At 36.4% G+C, this 17,482-nt stretch overlaps 1 protein-coding gene across 1 annotated transcript; it reads right to left on the minus strand.

Annotated features, from left to right (window-relative positions):
* Positions 1 to 11,591: 11,591 nt before the first annotated feature.
* Positions 11,592 to 14,592, minus strand: LOC147610343 (uncharacterized). The gene is made up of 5 exons (XM_086786563.1): positions 14,578 to 14,592; positions 13,507 to 13,587; positions 13,018 to 13,213; positions 12,040 to 12,440; positions 11,592 to 11,831 (listed from the first exon to the last, which is right to left on the minus strand). The coding sequence occupies exons 1-5, from the start codon at positions 14,590 to 14,592 to the stop codon at positions 11,748 to 11,750; spliced, it is 777 nt and encodes a 258-aa protein (XP_086642689.1). The 3' UTR covers positions 11,592 to 11,747.
* Positions 14,593 to 17,482: the final 2,890 nt, after the last annotated feature.

The raw sequence follows: 17,482 nt of genomic DNA on the forward strand, positions 1-17,482 counted from the left end.
AGATGGAATGTGTATGGATGTGATGAGATATGGATGGATATGGATGTGATGTAATGTGGATAGAATGTATGTGATGGGATGGGAATGTAATGAATGTGATGGATGTGAATAGATGCGATGAGATGTGAATGGATGTGAATGTGACGTGATGTAAATAGATGTGATGTGATGTGATATGAATCGGGATAGATGTGAATGGTTGAGATGTAATGTGGATGAGATGAGATGTCATGTGAATCGGGATAGATGTGGATGTGATGAGATGTGATATGAATCAGGATAGATGTGAATAAATGAGATGTGATGTGATGTGGATGTGATGTGATGTGATGTGATGTGAATCAAGATAGATGTGAATGGATGAGATGTGATGTGAAATGGATGTGATGTGATGTGATGTGAATCCGGATAGATGTGAATAAATGAGATGTGATGTGATGTGAATCGGGATACATGTGAATGAATGAGATGTGATGTGAAATGGATGGGATGTGATGTGGATCGGGGTAGATATGAATGGATGAAATGTGAATGAATGTGATGTGATGAGACGGGATATGGGTAGATAAGAATAGATGAGATGTGATGAGGATAGTTATGGATAGATGTGATGGGGTGTAATATGATGTGATTGGATGAGAATGGATGAAGGACGATGAGATATGCTTGGATGTGGATTAAGCAAAGTGAATTGGTTTAGAAGAATGTGGAATAACAGGAAATGATCTGGAACGATATGAAAAGATGAGAGTTCGTTAGAAACTGTATTTATGACGCGTTTTTAAACGACTGTTTTATGTCAAGAATGCTGGGGAAGCATTTTGACCATCTTGTGAATGAGATCGTGGAGACCCAAGTGATAAAGTTGCAACAGCTGACGGAGAGTCAATGGAGGACGTCTCCTCCATGTCATCATCCGCGCTTGGTCGTGCCAATGTCTCATGAAGCCCATACATCTGGACATGCTCAATTGTTATACGACATTGTCATATATATTGGCCCTTGCATCAATCACACACAATGAATTTTTTTCTTAATAATGGGTTAGAACCAATTTATGGCCCTTGATCGCTGTAAGATAACTAAAACCTGGCCAAATTTGATTTAGGGTTAGTACAAAAATACTTGAGCTATCCAAAACGTATGATAGAAAATTACCCAGGATTTCACTTGCTAGACAGCAATTAGATCAGCCTTTTTTACTACTCATCACCAGCAAAAAAATGTTTCTCTCTACAATGAAATATTACTGCCTAGTAGTGAAGTTAGCAGAGAACTTTCACTACTAGGGCAACGACTTGGAAACTGAGACTCCCACCTAAATTTTCCGAGACGGGAGTCTTTTCTTTCTACCTACTTTAGCTAGTTGCACACGTAGAGAGAACGCCTGCACAATAACATTTCCTCTCAACACACCTCTTCCCTCAAGCCTCTCTTCCTCTCCAAGGTAAGTGCCCCTTTCCTTTCTTGCTTTCTTCGAAACTTTTATGGAAAGCTTCAATGCTTTCTTCATTCCAAGCTTTCATGGAAAGCTTTTGCATAGCTCTATATGATCTTTTCTTTCCCTTCCCCTCTCTTTCCTTTCCCTTTATCCCTTTCTCTAACCCTATCCCTATGCATAGATCTCTAATAGAGAGCTTTGATGGAGAGCTCTCCATCAAGGTATCTATTAAGCATTCTATGCATAGAGTTAGGGTTAGGGTTAGGGAAACATAAACCAATTTATTGAAATCACTAATGCATCAGTAATAGGGTTCAGGGTACTCACTTCTTTTTCCTCTTCTTCTCTTTGCTTACTACTATGTTAAAATAAACTAACTTTTTGATTTATTACGTTTATTTTATGTAGGTTTATTCAAGTGAACAACTAACAAGGGTTTAGGCCAATCCTCTCTCCTAGAGATTCTCAAAGAAGAGGTAAGCCCTCTTTTTCCATTCTGTATTTATGCTTCTTGTGTTATGGATTAGGGTTTGGTCAAGTTATGCCTAAGCCTATACTTAAGGCCTATGTATTAGGCTTATGCTTAAGCCTATGCATAAGGCTTATGCATAAGGCTTACGCATAAGCCTATGCACATGCCCTATGCTTATTCATACGCCTTATGCATACGGTTCTGCTTAAGGCTTATGCATAAGTCCTTATGCATATGCCTTATGCAGAAGTCTTATGCTTATGGTTAAGACTTATGCAGCATAAGGCTTAAGCATATGCCTATAAGCCCTATGATTAAGGCTTATGCATAAGCCCTATACTGAAGGCTTATGCATAAGCCCTATGCTTATGGTAATGCTTAAGGCTTTGTGGTTTATGCATTAGGCTTGTGCATAAGCCCTTATGCATAGGGCTTATTCATAGGCTTTATGCATAGGGCTTTATGCATAGGCCTTATGTGTAGTGTTATGCATGCATGAAGTTTAAATGTGTAACTTTTCACTTTTTGTCATGTTACGTTTTGTAAGTCTTGCATTGTTGTCCTCTCCTTCAGCTGACATTGTCGAGGTAAGTTGTCTTATTCATGCAACATCATGTTTATTGCACCCTTGGGTGCTGGGTTTAGGGTTTAGGCCTATACGTAGAGATATGGGGCATTATTGTAGGCCATCTAGAGTGCTGGTTAAGACAAGTTAAGAGTGTTTATCCGCGAGTAAGTGGTTACAGTGGAGGGGGAGCCCTTGATCTTTTCACTCTCCTTCTCTTGTAAAAGCAAAGTTGCCTTTGGATTTAAAAGAGCGGAGTGTGTGGAAACTCCTCAAAGCTATCAACAAAAAGGGCCATTGTCCACCTTTCTTATCTAAGAAGTATTATAGAAGGTCTCAACAATGTTCTAATATCACATGTTGCCTCTTTTGTTTAAGCTTTAAGAATTCTTTTGTTAAAGCATTCTTATGTTGTTGTCATCTCCTTTGGCTTGGCAAAGCACGGGCGATTCCACCAGGATAACTTTTCCCTAACGTAGTCAAAAGCCTTAACTAACTGAACTGATATGACCAAACTCGTAAGTTCTATAGTCAGATCAAGGGACAGATTGCACTTGAATCATAGAGACCAACGCTTTTTTCCTCATCAAGAGAGGCACAGCCGTTGATTCTTTTTTCCATAGAACAATTTTTGTCTGGGATTTACTTCATCTATCGAACTAGACAGAAATTGAGTTTCGATTTACAGATCCATCAGCCTAGCCTAACCCCATCCAGTCCCATGGGTTAGCCAACCCCCCAACCACTGTAGTGATGGGATACAATTTAGATTTTGGTTAGGTTTTGTCTCGGGTACCAGGGAAAAGAGTTCCCAGGCCCCCTGGCCGGATGTTCATGCAAACATAAACTAGTCACACCACTTACACACCCAATATGAAATTGCCTTTTTCTCAGCATCAGTTATCTTTAAAATAATCCTTTAATGATCACATCGTGTCACTGATTACAATCCTCCAAAATATTTGGTTGAATCTTAATTTCCAATCATTCCATCATCGGAGTATCTATGGCATTTTGTAGGTTCAAAGTGCCTAATATATGAATCTTTCATGCTATATTCATTTATGAAAGTTTAAAACGGTGTAATCCATTGATGTGAATATGTTGATGTGATACCTAGTGTGTGAGTAAAGTGTGAATAGCTTTCCAATTATATGGATGTGAGGTAGAAATAGTATCACATTCAAGGACCATGCTAGAAACAATGACAACTTTTTAGCAAGCTTACGTGTCAAAAAATAAAGTTTATTAGTAGGAGAATATATTGATGTAACAATGATATAACATTTTAGCAAGCTTACGCATAAATATATCGATGTTCAGCAAAGCGCTATTTCGTGCTATTTTCAATGCTCAGTATAGCGCAACAAAAATAGGAGCTTTTTTAGTATCAAAAATAGCCCGATATCTCCCTAACCTTCTAACTATAAAAGCATTGCTGCTACACCCTCATTCTATTATAGGTTGTGGCTTATGCATAAATAGCTCACATAGAGCATGTGTATGCTCTATGCATAAACATATGCATACATAGCTCAAAATGTATAAGCGATATGAATTAAGCTTAATGCATAATCCTTATGCATAAAGCTTAATATATATGGATTATGAATTAAGCTTAATGCATAGGGCTTATACATAATGTATATGTCTTATACATTATGAGCTATGTATACATATATTTATGTATAGAGCATACACATGCTCTATGTGAGCTATGTAATGTGTTTTTGTATAATTCTTTTTTGATGTGGAGTGCTATACATGGATGGATAGTATAAGCTTTTTTGAATGTTTATACTCTCTCATATAGCATATATTTCTTATGATCTCTTTCTCTATGCATAAGGTATACTCTCTATTCAACATAGAGTTTACATGTGTATAGACATAGTTATTTCAATGCCTGTCAAACTTCCTTATGTTAGAATCTAGTGGCAAGTGACATTGCATGCTAATGTAAGGAGGTCTGGAAAGTATTTTTGAAGTGATATTCTCTCACATATTAGAGCATACATAGTCTCTATGCAGGTAGATCATGTGTAGAGCTTAAAGCTTAAGACATTATTATTAAAATTAGGGTTAATACTAAAGTTATTAATATTTGTAGATGTGGCCATTATGGGGATCATTTAAAATAGAACAAAATTCGATATATAGAGAGAGACATCTTCTAGTACACCTCACATATCCATAGATGACCTTGCTTTGCATGGTGTTTTTGGGGCACAGGCAGCTTGGAACTGGTTGAACTGTAGGTATGAGGCCAAGCAATTGAGTCGCTCGGGCTTATCCCCCACCTTCTTTTTAAGAGAACGGCTAATGCATATTTATCTCCTATCTTGGAATTTATGTCATCTAGTTGTGTCATTATTCTTTTCATCTTGGTAACAAATTGTGCTAGTGACTCATAAAATTCATTTCTAGCCCATAGAATTCAATTTTGAGATGAATTTCTTGATTATTGGCTTTAGCCCTAAACACTTGACTCAACTCTTCCCATTCATCTTTAGCATGTTCCTTGGATTCCATATGATATATAAGGTGAAAGTGTTTACTCGTCCTTTTCTACCCATTCACCATAAGGATTGTTAGGTGCATTGTGTTAATACGTTTCCATAGCTTCTTATGCATTAGGATTATTAGATTTGTGTAGTGCAAGTATGGAATCCTATCGTAGTGAATTTTTCAACTTAATATATTATGCTTAATGCTATTTGCAAAGGTCTTAGCAAGTTGACACTTAGGTAGTGTCTAGTCGCTTCGAGTGTGGTGACATATTCTCAATTCAGTGAAAATTAGTGTAAGAAGATGGGAGCATTGACTTGAGATAAAATTGGAATTTAAGTGAAAAAGTAGACTTCCAAAGGCAAAATACCCATACCTTCTAATTTTATAGCTTACTTATCTCAATTTTAACCTAGTAATGTCTTAATAAATTAATTTAAGCTTAATATAATCATTAAGAAAGCTAAAAGTTGGAGGCTTAAATTGACCAAATGAAAGACATACTAGATGGGGATTTTTCCTCGAGGGTAATGCCCTTGTTTTCTAGAAATGCCTGAAGAAGAAAATATCCAACAAAAACCTCCAGAAAGGGAACAATTAGGCTAAAAACAATGATTGTTGATAAGCATGATTCTCTGCCTCGGCGGATGCTCCAAAGCTCAAGACCTTTGTGCAGATGTTGTTTAGGGTATACACTAGCCTTGGCTAAAAGGTCTTAGCACTGCGTTTTGTGCAAATTCAAGCTGAAGACAACGAATTTTCAAAATGTCTTGATGAGGAACGATGGTGCTTTAAGCCGAAAAAGAGCCTCCTAAAGTTTTGAGGGCAATGGTAGCTCTGCAAGCTCAGCCATTAGTGAACCTTTGTGGATAAAGTTGTAGATAAGTACTCTTAATGAGTTGATTAGTTAGTGATAATAATGATGAGATTTTTGTAATGGAAGCTAAGAGAACTAACAAGAGCTATGAGCCAAGCTCTAATACCAAGTTAAAAATATGAGTATCTCAAGCAACCTGGCTATGGACTCATGATGAGTGAATGTGATAATGAAAAACACTAAGCTAAGGTGGTTGAATCTTAACAATTACTTAGTTTTCTACTACAATATATACAAATTATAAATCCTCCTCTTCTCTACACAATCAAAAGCCTCACAAAAGCTAACCCACTCTAGACATGACTATCAAAACAAGTACTAGACAAAATATAAAATTTATTATAAAGTGACTCCTATGGGGAGATATTTCTTTAGAGTATATTTAAGCATTATAGGTTACTTTTATGTCGCTTGATAGCGTAGCATCTATGTTGCAAGAAGGTAATCAACTAAAATAAAATACTTATCATAAAACAAAAAAGGGTCAACTAGTAAACTAGCTGCTCTCTGTCTCTCTCTCTCTCAGCAAGCCAATCATGATCCTAAAATTTGTGTTGATAGGATAAAGATTAAAAAGGTCTAAGATGAGGCCAAAAAGAGGAGTGGTGTTGAGTAGCATGGTTGAAAAACACCTTGATAGTGACTTCATTTGCCTTCATTTATGATTATTACAATAAATTTACCATGCACAAAATCAAACAATGAAACATACACGTAAATGGCTCAAACTGTAGTATGTTTTTTAGAGTGCGGCCTCTTAATTAACATCAGGCAATGTTGGGTGATCCCAGTAGCTCAGAATGGACCAAAAAAATGGAGCTAATTTCTAGGCTAGTCCTTGGCATACGTATCAAATATGTTCAAGTCAAGATATTACATTAGCCTTGTCAAAGCGTGTGTCTTTGGGTCTAACCTTTGAGCTATAAATGCAACGTCCCATTGTCAGTGTGCTAGCTCGTCCATGCATCCTCACTCCATTATCATACTGGAATGCTCCTTGCCAAAGGGGTGAAGAGAGATCTCAAAGCCTATATGGAGGCAATAAGAGAGGATCCTTCATGATGAATCTCTCTCTCAAAAGGAGAAAGAAGAAAAAGAAGCTAATGTAAAATAAAAACCTACAATCAACCTATGTAGCATGCATCCATCAAAGCAAGGAAGGTTGGATACAATGCAAGAAAGCAAGAAGAGGGAAGAAGGAGAGCTCATAAGAAGAGGGAAGAAGGAGAGCTCATAAGAAAACAACTTCAAGGGAATATTTGTCCCTTTCTTATTGTCCAAAAATAACTTGTATACAAATGACTATTTTTCACACTAGGCTGGCCAAACTTAAAAATGGTATGACCCTTAATTACTAGTCTTAAAAAATTATGTACACAAAATCTATAGAACTTCCCTATTTGACATTGAGTGCATCCTAAGGTTTGCCAAACTTAAAAGTTGTATGACCCCCAATTACCAGTCTTGAGCAACTCTGTACATGAAATCTATAGACCTTCAGCATTTGACATTAAGTGCATCGTAAGGTTTATTTATATGTTCCAAATTGACCTTACAAATGTTAAGCATGGGTAATCTCCATAAATTACTCTACCATTTGCTTTGTAGTTTCTCTTATAATACTATGAGAGGGTGTGCTCTTCTTGGATCCATAATGGCCTATATTTCTTCAAATTCCATATTTATAAAATTTGAACCAAACACTTTATTATTATTTTGGTTTTGGGACCCATGTGGAGGCAATATAACCTCTTTATCCAGAGAGGTTTGACCAAGCTTGAAGTTGCCTTCTATTTTTTTAAAAAAAACTTTACACCATCTACGAACCCATATTTACCTTCTACATCCCAATAATTGTTGATGGGGCTATTCTAGATAACACTTCCCTCAAAGATTTCCTCTGATCCCTACAAATAAGTTTCTAGATTTAATGTTATTGGGTGGATTTAAGAAACCTAAGTCATGAATGTTGTCATCAAGAAATATTTACACCACTAGGAGCCCTTGATTACCTTCTACATCCAGCAAAAGAAATCTTTATATTTACACCACTAGGAGCCCTTGATTACCTTCTACATCCAGCAACAGAAATCTTTATACCATCTAGGAGCCCATAATTACCTTCTACATCCCATCAATGGGGATATTCTAGATAACACTTCCCTCAAATATTTTTTCAATGGCCCCTATAAATAGGTTTCTAGATGGAGCATTATTGGGTGGATTTAGTAAACTTAAGAGATGAAAATTATCATCAAGTTTTAATCATTTCATCAAGTCATATGTGTACACTATATTTTATCCAAAATGAAACGTGAATAGAAAGCAATGTACATTTTTAGCATGCAATTTTAGAAGTCATGAAACTAATGTTTGATAAATTGCAGTTTCCATTTACTTACATTTTCTACTACAATATATACAATTTAAAAAACATCGTCTCTAAATGGTCAAAATCCCTAGAAAAGCCAAACCCACTCTAGACATTACTGTGGAAAATAAATTTTAAGTACTAGACAAAATATAAAGTTTATTGTGAAGTGAATCCTTTGGGGTGATTTTATGGGATCTTCGATGTGATCATCCCACTAATGTGCTAGTACATAACCTCCATATTGATGTCTTAGTATATTTCTTTAGAGTATATAGGTTGCTTGTATGTAGCTTGATAGCCTAGGATATATGTTGGAAGAATGTAAGAAAATAAAATAAAATACTTATCATAAAACAAAAAGGGCCAATGTGGAAAACTAGATGCTTTCTCTCTCTCTATCTTCAAGGGCCATTTTCATGTCTTTGAGAGTAATGATAAGAAACTTTGGACTATAAAGATTAAAAAGGTCTAAGATGAGGCTAAAAATAGGAGTGGTATGGAGTAGCATAGTTGAAAATAACCTTGATAGTGACTTTTACCTTGTTGTGCAAAACAAGGTAGAAGTCATCAAGAAATATTTACACCATCTAGAAACCCATAATGACCTTCGACATCCCAACAACTATGGATGGGGCTATTCTAGATAACACTCCCCTCAAAGGTTTTGTCAACAATGAACCCTACAAATAAGTTTCTAGATGGAACATTATTGGTTGGATTTCTAAGTAAACTTAAGAGATGAATATTATCGTCAAGTTTTAATCATTTCATCATGTGATATGTGCATACTTTTTTTAATCCAAAAACGAATGGTGAATAGATCAAAGCAATGTGCATTTTTAGAAATTATAAAACTAGTGTTTGATAAATTGCACTTTACATTTACTTACTTTTTATACTACAATATATATAATTTATAAGTCATCATCTATAAATGGTCAAAAACCCCACAAAATCCAAACAACTCTAGACATTACTATAAAAAATTAAACTTTAAGTGCTAGAAAAAATATAATGTTTATTGTGAAGTGACTCCTTCGGGTGATTTTATGGGATCTTTTATGTGATCCCCCTACTTATGTGCTAGTACATAACCACCATATTGATGTCTTAGTATATTTTTAATCTGGAAAACTAGATGCTCTCTCTCTCTCTCTCTCTCTCTCTCTCTCTCTCTCTCTCTTCAAGGTTCATTTCATGTCTTTGAGAGTAACGATAAGCAATCGCTGGACTATAAAAATTAAAAAGGCCCAAGAGGACACCAAAAATAGGAGTGGTGTTAATTAGCGTGGTTGAAAATAACCTTGATAGTGACTTCTACCTTGTTGTGCAAAACAAATTGTGAAACCACTTCTCATAATAATTTTGTAGGTTCAGGCACCTGATATAAAAAGCCTTTATGCTATCTTCATTTACGAAAGTTTAAAAGGGTGGAAGTGGATGTGATAGCTAGACAACAGATAAAGTTTATTGTGAAGTGGCTCCTTTGGGGTGATTTTATAAGATCTTCTATGTGGTCACCCCACTTATGTGCTAGTACAGAACCTCCATATTGATGTCTTAGTATATTTCTTAAGAGTATACAGGTTATTATATGTATCTTGATAGCCTAGAATATATGTTGGAAGAATGTAAGAAAATATAATGAAATACTTATCATAAAACAAAAGGCACCAATGTGGAAAACTAGATGCTCTCTCTCTCTCTCTATCTCTCTCTCTCTCTCTCTCTATCTCTCTCTCTCCAAGGGCCATTCTCATGTCTTTGAGAGTAATGATAAGCAACCTTTGGACTATAAAGATTAAAAAGGTCCAAGACAATGCTAAAAATAGGAGTGGTATGGAGTAGCGTAGTTGAAAATAACCTTGATAGTGACTTCTACCTTGCTGTGCAGAACAAGGTAGAAGTCATCAAGAAATATTTATACCATCTAGGAATCCATATTTACTTTCTACATCCCAACAACTATTGATTGGGCTATTCTAGATAACACTCCCCTCAAAGATTTTATCAATGAACCGTACAAATAGGTTTCTAGATGAAACAATATTGGGTGGATTTCTAAGTAAACTTCAGAGATGAATATTATCATCAAGTTTTAATCATTTCATCATGTGATATGTGCATACTTTTTTTAATCCACAAACCAACAGTGAATAGAAAGTAATGTACATTTTTAGAAATTATAAAAATAGTGTTTGATAAATTGCACTTTACATTACTTACTTTTTATACTACAATATATATAATTTATAAATCATCGTCTCTCTGAATGGTCAGAAGCCCCACAAAAGCCAACCCACTCTAGACATTACCGTGGAAAATTAACTTTAAGTACTAGACAAAATATAAAATTTATTGTCAAGTGACTCCTTTGGGGTGATTTTATGGGATCTTCTATGTGATCACCATAGCCTAGCATATATGTTGGAAGAATGTAAGAAAATAAAATAAAATACTTATCATAAAACAAAAAAGGGCCAATGTGGAAAACTAGATGCTCTCTCTCTCTCTCTCTCTCTCTCTCTCTCTCTCTCTCTCTCTCTTCAAGGATCATTTTCATGTCTTTGAGAGTAACAATAAGCAACCCCTGGACTATAAATATTAAAAAGGCCCACGACGATGCCAAAAATAGGAGTTGTGTTGAGTAGCATGGTTGAAAATAACCTTGATAGTGACTTCTACCTTGTTGTGCAAAACAAATTGTTAAACCACTTCTCCAGACAATTTTGTAGGTTCAAAGGGCCTGATATATGAAGATTTTATGCTATCTTCATTTATGAAAGTTTAAAAGTGTGGAATCCATTGATGTGAATCTGTGGATGTGATAGCTAGTGTGTGAGTAAAGTGTGATCTTGTAAAGACATATCAATGGCACTTTTGAAATCAATCTTCATTCACTCAAGTGTTTATAAAAGCATGCTTTTCAAAAACAATTCCTACAAAAAAGCCTATACAAACGATCTTGAAAGTGAGAACTTTTATCCTAAAACTATAGCCTAGAGCCTTCATTATTTGACTCTATATCAATGAATTTTTATCTTAAGCACCAATCTATGAGGATGCATGATTCAATTCTGAGTTGATTTGAATTGTACGACTTGATAATGCTTAAAGCCAATCCTTGCCACTAGGTCACACATGGCAATTTCGGTACCCCTATCACAAAAGCAAGAAGCCAGGGGGACAGGGGTTATAAATTTCTAATTGAAGAGAGCCTTTTGGTACAAAATAGCTTTCCAATTACATGGATGTGAGGTAGAAGTAGTATCACATTCAAGGACCATGCTAGAAACAATGATATAACATTTTAGGAAGCTTAGGCATCAAAAAATAAAGTTTATTAGTAGGAGATGGCAGAGGTTTGACATGGAGTGTCAAAAGGAATTATTGCATGTTTTAAATACATCTTTTTGTCATGATAATGTGTGGGATTGTTGCAATGGCAAACCATGGAAAACATAGGATCTTCAAAGATCAAAGTGGTGATACACTCCGTCTAATGTATATTTAGCATGGGTTGAATATCTGCCCGCTTGGCACAACACAACTCTGAGTGACGTGATCACACCATTGAAAAAGTTGTGTTGGATCCTGCAAACAATCATCCAAAGAGGACCAAAGTGTAAGAATCAATCACCATCGTGGAGCATTATAGGTAAGTAGTACAAGGACTTTATATGGTTGTGGAGTGATTATGTACTGAGCTATGTAAGATAGATAGTAGCCATAGTCGTGAGAACTTTATATCCTACTAAGTTTCAATATGTAGTCAGAATAATAATAGCAAACCAAAACTTACATCAACATTGCATGGTGCAGTTCGAATGCCATCAGAAGCAAGGTACATGCATTGCATCGTAGACTTGTTGAGAAATAAAAAGTTGGCACCACCAACGGGGATAAACATGAACTTTTGTCTGTCGTCATCGCTGCAACCAGTGGTGAAGAGAGGATCGCCTTGGTCGGGACCCACGTAGAGGCAGTATAATATTCCACTTGGCTCGGCACCAATCTGGCTCCAGCCATCTCCGTCCGGAGAGGTTGGGCCAAACTTGAAGTTAACTTCCGTAAACAAACCCCAATCGCATCCATAGGAGATCATTCTACCATCAGGGAACCCATAGTTGCCTTGTACATTCCAGCAGTTGTCGGCAGGGCTGTTGTAGATAGCAGTTCCTTCAAAGAGTTGCTCGATGATCCCTGTGGAGGATCCAAGATGTGCAACATTTAGCTTGTGCAGGATTAAAGAAGCTTAAGGCAGGTAAGATCAGTACACCATATTATAGTGTTTAACAGTAGTTTGTGCATACTTTCGGATTCATTTCAAGAAAAATGAAAATAAAACAAGGAACAAAAGCACGCACTGTTGCAGTACGTGATTGATTGGGTGTGAGGTAGTTATAGTGGTGATGTACGTGATTGGTGGGGGGAGGGGTAGTGTTTACAAATGTTTGATAGCATGCCCTTGTATTTCTACTACTCATTGTTTAATATGCTACCACTAGATATACAAAGTAAAATTCCTCTAGCTTATAAGCATCAATTCACTTATAGAAAGTCAATTCACTCTAGACATCTACAACATTATAAACAGCTGCTGCTGCTGCTGCAAGTCATACAACTGTGTCCAGAGTGCTATTAATCAAGGGATCATGACCCAACTAATCATGTGTGATTAGTCTAATCATTGACATCTCTATATAAGAGAGAGTTTGTTATAAGATACAGATCAGACCCAGCTATTATATATTCAAAGAAGATCAAAATTAGGTCGGACCTATGATGATTTTGGCCGCGGTGAGAGCGTCGACGGCAACGGAGGTGTAAGTGCTGACGTCAAGGCCTGCCTCCGGGGCAGCCCATGTTTCGAAGAGCTGGTGTAGCCGCCTTTGATGATGCTCACGGCCCCGTCCAAAGGGGTGTAGCCGGAGGAAGGGGCGATTGGGGTACAGTCCTGGGCTGCTACACTTATACTGTCGTCACGAATTATGCACGTTAATATAATCAAGACAAGCACGAGCTGCTGCAAGAGATCAGCAGAGCCACGGAGTAGAAAACAGCTGCAGCAACTAGACGTCATCATGAGCTGCTGGATCGGTATAGTTCTGATCAGATGCAGATGGTGTGAGTATATTGCAGGCACTCGTCGACGTCTTAAATAGAGCTGCTCACACTCAAGGGTGGGGTGCAGCGGGGTGTGTGTGTGTGTGTGTGAATACCCACCATCACGGCGGGGGCCCCAGCATTCTCAATCATTCAAGCGTACAACACTACGGCGGAGGGGCAGCAATCCCGCGTTCCGGCCGTCGTTTACTGCGTCGTCTGTGTTAGGCTCTTGTTGCTGTAGCTGTATTGCATCAATCAATTTTATATGAATCTCAACTGAATCTCAACTGAGCTCCTATGTCGTCGTATGTCGCTAGCCTCATTTCATTTCGGCCAATGATGAAGTCTATAATTAGTGGCCCCTCGCACATGGCGCTTTTAGATGGAGCCATGGTCTTCATTGTTGATTTATATATATATATGGGAAACATATGGAGAGATTTTCAAGCAAGCCAATAGCTCGGAACTTGTCTAGTCGGTTTAATTTTTTTTAGCTACGTCTACTTATGACAAGTTAAAAATATATATATATAGGCCTTATATTTACTCACATTTCAATGGACATTAACATAGGTTTATTTTGCGTGCATGTTGTTTCGACACGTACACATACAATTTCACTTTGTATCCTTCTTTGTTTTGAGACAATACTTTTATTTATTAGCAATAGAATCGTCACACCAAGCACTACCTTCAAAGGTTACACTTCCACGTAGTACCATATACAAGTCACAGTCGCCTTGCTTTTCCTAGGGTCCTTCTTCCTCTATTGTCTTGTAAACACATGATAAGGTATACTATTTCTCAAGGAACACTAGTAAAACTTACAAGAGACCTAACATCGTTATGATTTCAGAAAGTTTTAACTAAACATTTAAGTGTTTTTGCAAGGTCCTGTAAATATGTGGGGTTTATATATCCTGTAGCTTATAGTGAATGGGTTTTACCTATTGTCATAGTCCCTAAGAAAAACAAAAATATCTATATCTATGTGGACTACATGTAATTGAATAATAAGACGAAGAAAGATCGTTTTTCTTTGCCGTTCACACTGAGACCAAGTCCTAGATAAAGTAGCCGGTCATGAGCTCTATTCCTCTGTGGATAGTTTTAGTGGATATAACCAAGTGTTAATCCATCCTAAGGATCAACATAAAACGACCTTTACTACGGAGTGGGAAACCTTTACTGATAAAGTTATGCTAGACGGGTTATGCAATGCCTCGGTTACTTTCGAACGTGTCATGATTGCGGCTTATCAAGATTTTCTCAGGCATTAGATGGACGTTTTTCTATGCATCTTTGGAACTCTTGAGGATATGCCTCATAAGTTGGAAAAACTATTCCATCACAGTATTGGGGTGGGGATATCCTTAAATCCAGAGAAATGTGTCTTTGTTGTGGAAAGTGGTACATTGTTAGGACATTTAGTCTACAGGGAAGGGATAGCTATGGATGAAGCAAAGATTAAAAAGACAAATGAGTTATCTCCTCCTTATAATCTTAATCAAATATGAGAATTTTTATGTTATGTGAACTACCATCAGTGTTTTATCATAAACTTTTTCATTATCGCTTTACCCTTAATCCTTTTATTTAGACGAATGAATGTCCAAGAGATTTTTAGCTCTTTAAAAAGCAATTAGTGGAAGGAATGTCCAAGAGATTTTTAGCTCCTTAAAAAGCAATTAGTGGAAGCTCCAATTTTGGCACCTCCAGATTGGACTAAACAATTCCATATTCACACTGATGCTTCAATGATGGCAGTTTGTTCAGTATCATGCCAATCAGATAATAATAAAGTGGATCATCCTATATATTATGCGAGTAGGATCTTAAGTGATGTTGAGCAAAATTATACAACGGAAAAGGAATGCCTATCGATGGTATTCTTTGTCTCGAGAAGTTTTTTTATTATCTTTTGGAAAACAAATTCATATTCTATGTCAATCACATGAGGATTTAAAATAGCTTTGAAAAAGCCAAAATTATCAGGACATGTTATTAGATGGATGCTTTTATTTCAAGAGTTTCATTTTCAAGTGGTGACTAAAGAAAGAAATTTGCATGTATTGGCCAATCACTTATCTAGGTTATGGGCAGATGATCAAGAGATTGGGGTAGAAAATGATCTACCAGATGCTGAACTATTTTTAATAAAAACACAAGTGCCATAGTATGATGGCATTGCTAATTTTTTGAGCACAACTCAATATAAACCTACAGTAGGCATGAGGGAGAATAAAAAGCTTTTGTTATAATCTTGGTCTTATATTTTGTTGGGTGGTTACCTTTACAAGTACTTCCCTTGAGAAGGAATTTATCGCCATTATGTGCATGAAGATGAAATGCTTGCTATTTTAAAAACTTTACAGGATGAACCCTGCAGTGGACATTTATCGGTAAATTAGTGGCTCGCAAGGTTCTCCTTGGTAGTTATTGGTAGCCAATGTAATTTAAAGCCTATCATTTTTATTATTGTAAATGTGATAAATGCCAACCATCTAAAAGTTTTGCAACACCATTGATGTGTGACTTAGCATCGAAACCATTTGAGAAGTGGGGAATAGATTTTGTAGAATCGATAGATCCCCCATCATGTTATAGATCCAATCAAAACATTTTGGTATGTACACATTATGTGATTAAGTGGGTAGAGGCAAAACCCCTAAAGATAGATAGAGCCGTGGATGTTGCTAAGTTTCTTTACGAGAATATTATTACGCGTTTTGGATGTCCTTTAGAATTAGTGAGTGATAGAGGTTTTCATTTCCTAAATGATACAATCAATGAATTAATTGAGCTTTACAAAATAAAACATCGTAAATCAACGCCATACTATCCTAGAGAGAATGGAAAAGTAGAAGTTACCAAGTGAATTCTATGTGGAATATTAACCAAGACAGTAGCAAAAAACCAAAGAGATTGGGATGAATGGTTATATGAAGCATTATGGGCATATTGTATAGCTTATAAATTCACTACAAAAAATACTCCATTCAATTTGGTGTATGGTACAGATGTAATATTCCCTATTAAGCAAGAAATTTAAACTTTACGAATAGCATTAGTTATGCGATTAGGTGAGAGTGTTAGATTGAACAATTGTTTGGTAAAGATTAGATAAGGAAATATTAATAGCTCTTCAAAGTTTAGAGGCTATACATAAGCGTAGAAAAGCGTGGCACGATTGCAATATAAAAATTCATAAGTTTCAGGAAGGCGATTTAGTGTTGGTTTACGATAGTAGATAGCATAAATTTCTTGGTAAGATAAAGATTAGTCGATTAAGACCCTTTTAGGTTGTGTAAGCTTTCAATAATGGTTCTTTGAGTATATAAGATTTGCAAAAGGAGAATGAACCATTTTGGGTTAATGGATTAAGGGTTAAGCATTATTATGTAGTTTCAAGATACCTTGGAAATGGTGATGTTTAGGTAAGGGTAGTGAAGGTATAGGAAGATATAGTGTAGAGGATTGGTTTTGATGTATGTTGTTTTCTTTTTATTAGGAAGGGTAGATCTTTTAGATGAATGATCACACCTATTTTGGAGGAGGATAGTGTGGCAGTACATCATTAGGATGAGTTCGCTATTCCCTCATTCCTTACTTATTCTCAGTTTTATTTTGTAGCGAGGGTGATAAATGTTGTAATGATTCATTTTTTATTTATTCTTCCTTTAGTTCCACCCTATTTCCTCTTGCCGAGAGTGTGAGCATCGTTTGTTACATACATCGGCATTTTTATGTTTGCAATGTCGTACCTATCTTAGACATTATGGGATGGGATTTGTTAAAACATTAGTCGGTCTGACTCCTCAGAGGCATGAGGAGCATAGAATTTTTTAAATCTAGATAGAGGTGCATTCTAGCATAGGTTTCTTAAAGGCTAAGCGTTGGAGAATGGCGAGGTGTTACGATCTACATCATTCTTTTTATAATATGATGTTACCAACTATTTGTCCATTTTGCAGTGGAGTAGGTGACTACTAGGATCGCTTTAGAGGATGAAGAGGCTCAATGGATTATTTGTATTGACCTCCTTACCCTATAGCCTTGATGCTTTTTTAAATCCTATTCATATGTCTTTACAAGATCACACTTTACTCACACACTAGCTATCACATCCACAGATT

This window comes from Cibotium barometz, chromosome 49, assembly GCF_041138505.1.
Source record: "Cibotium barometz isolate CiBa-2024 chromosome 49, ASM4113850v1, whole genome shotgun sequence".
Lineage (NCBI taxonomy): Eukaryota > Viridiplantae > Streptophyta > Polypodiopsida > Cyatheales > Cibotiaceae > Cibotium > Cibotium barometz.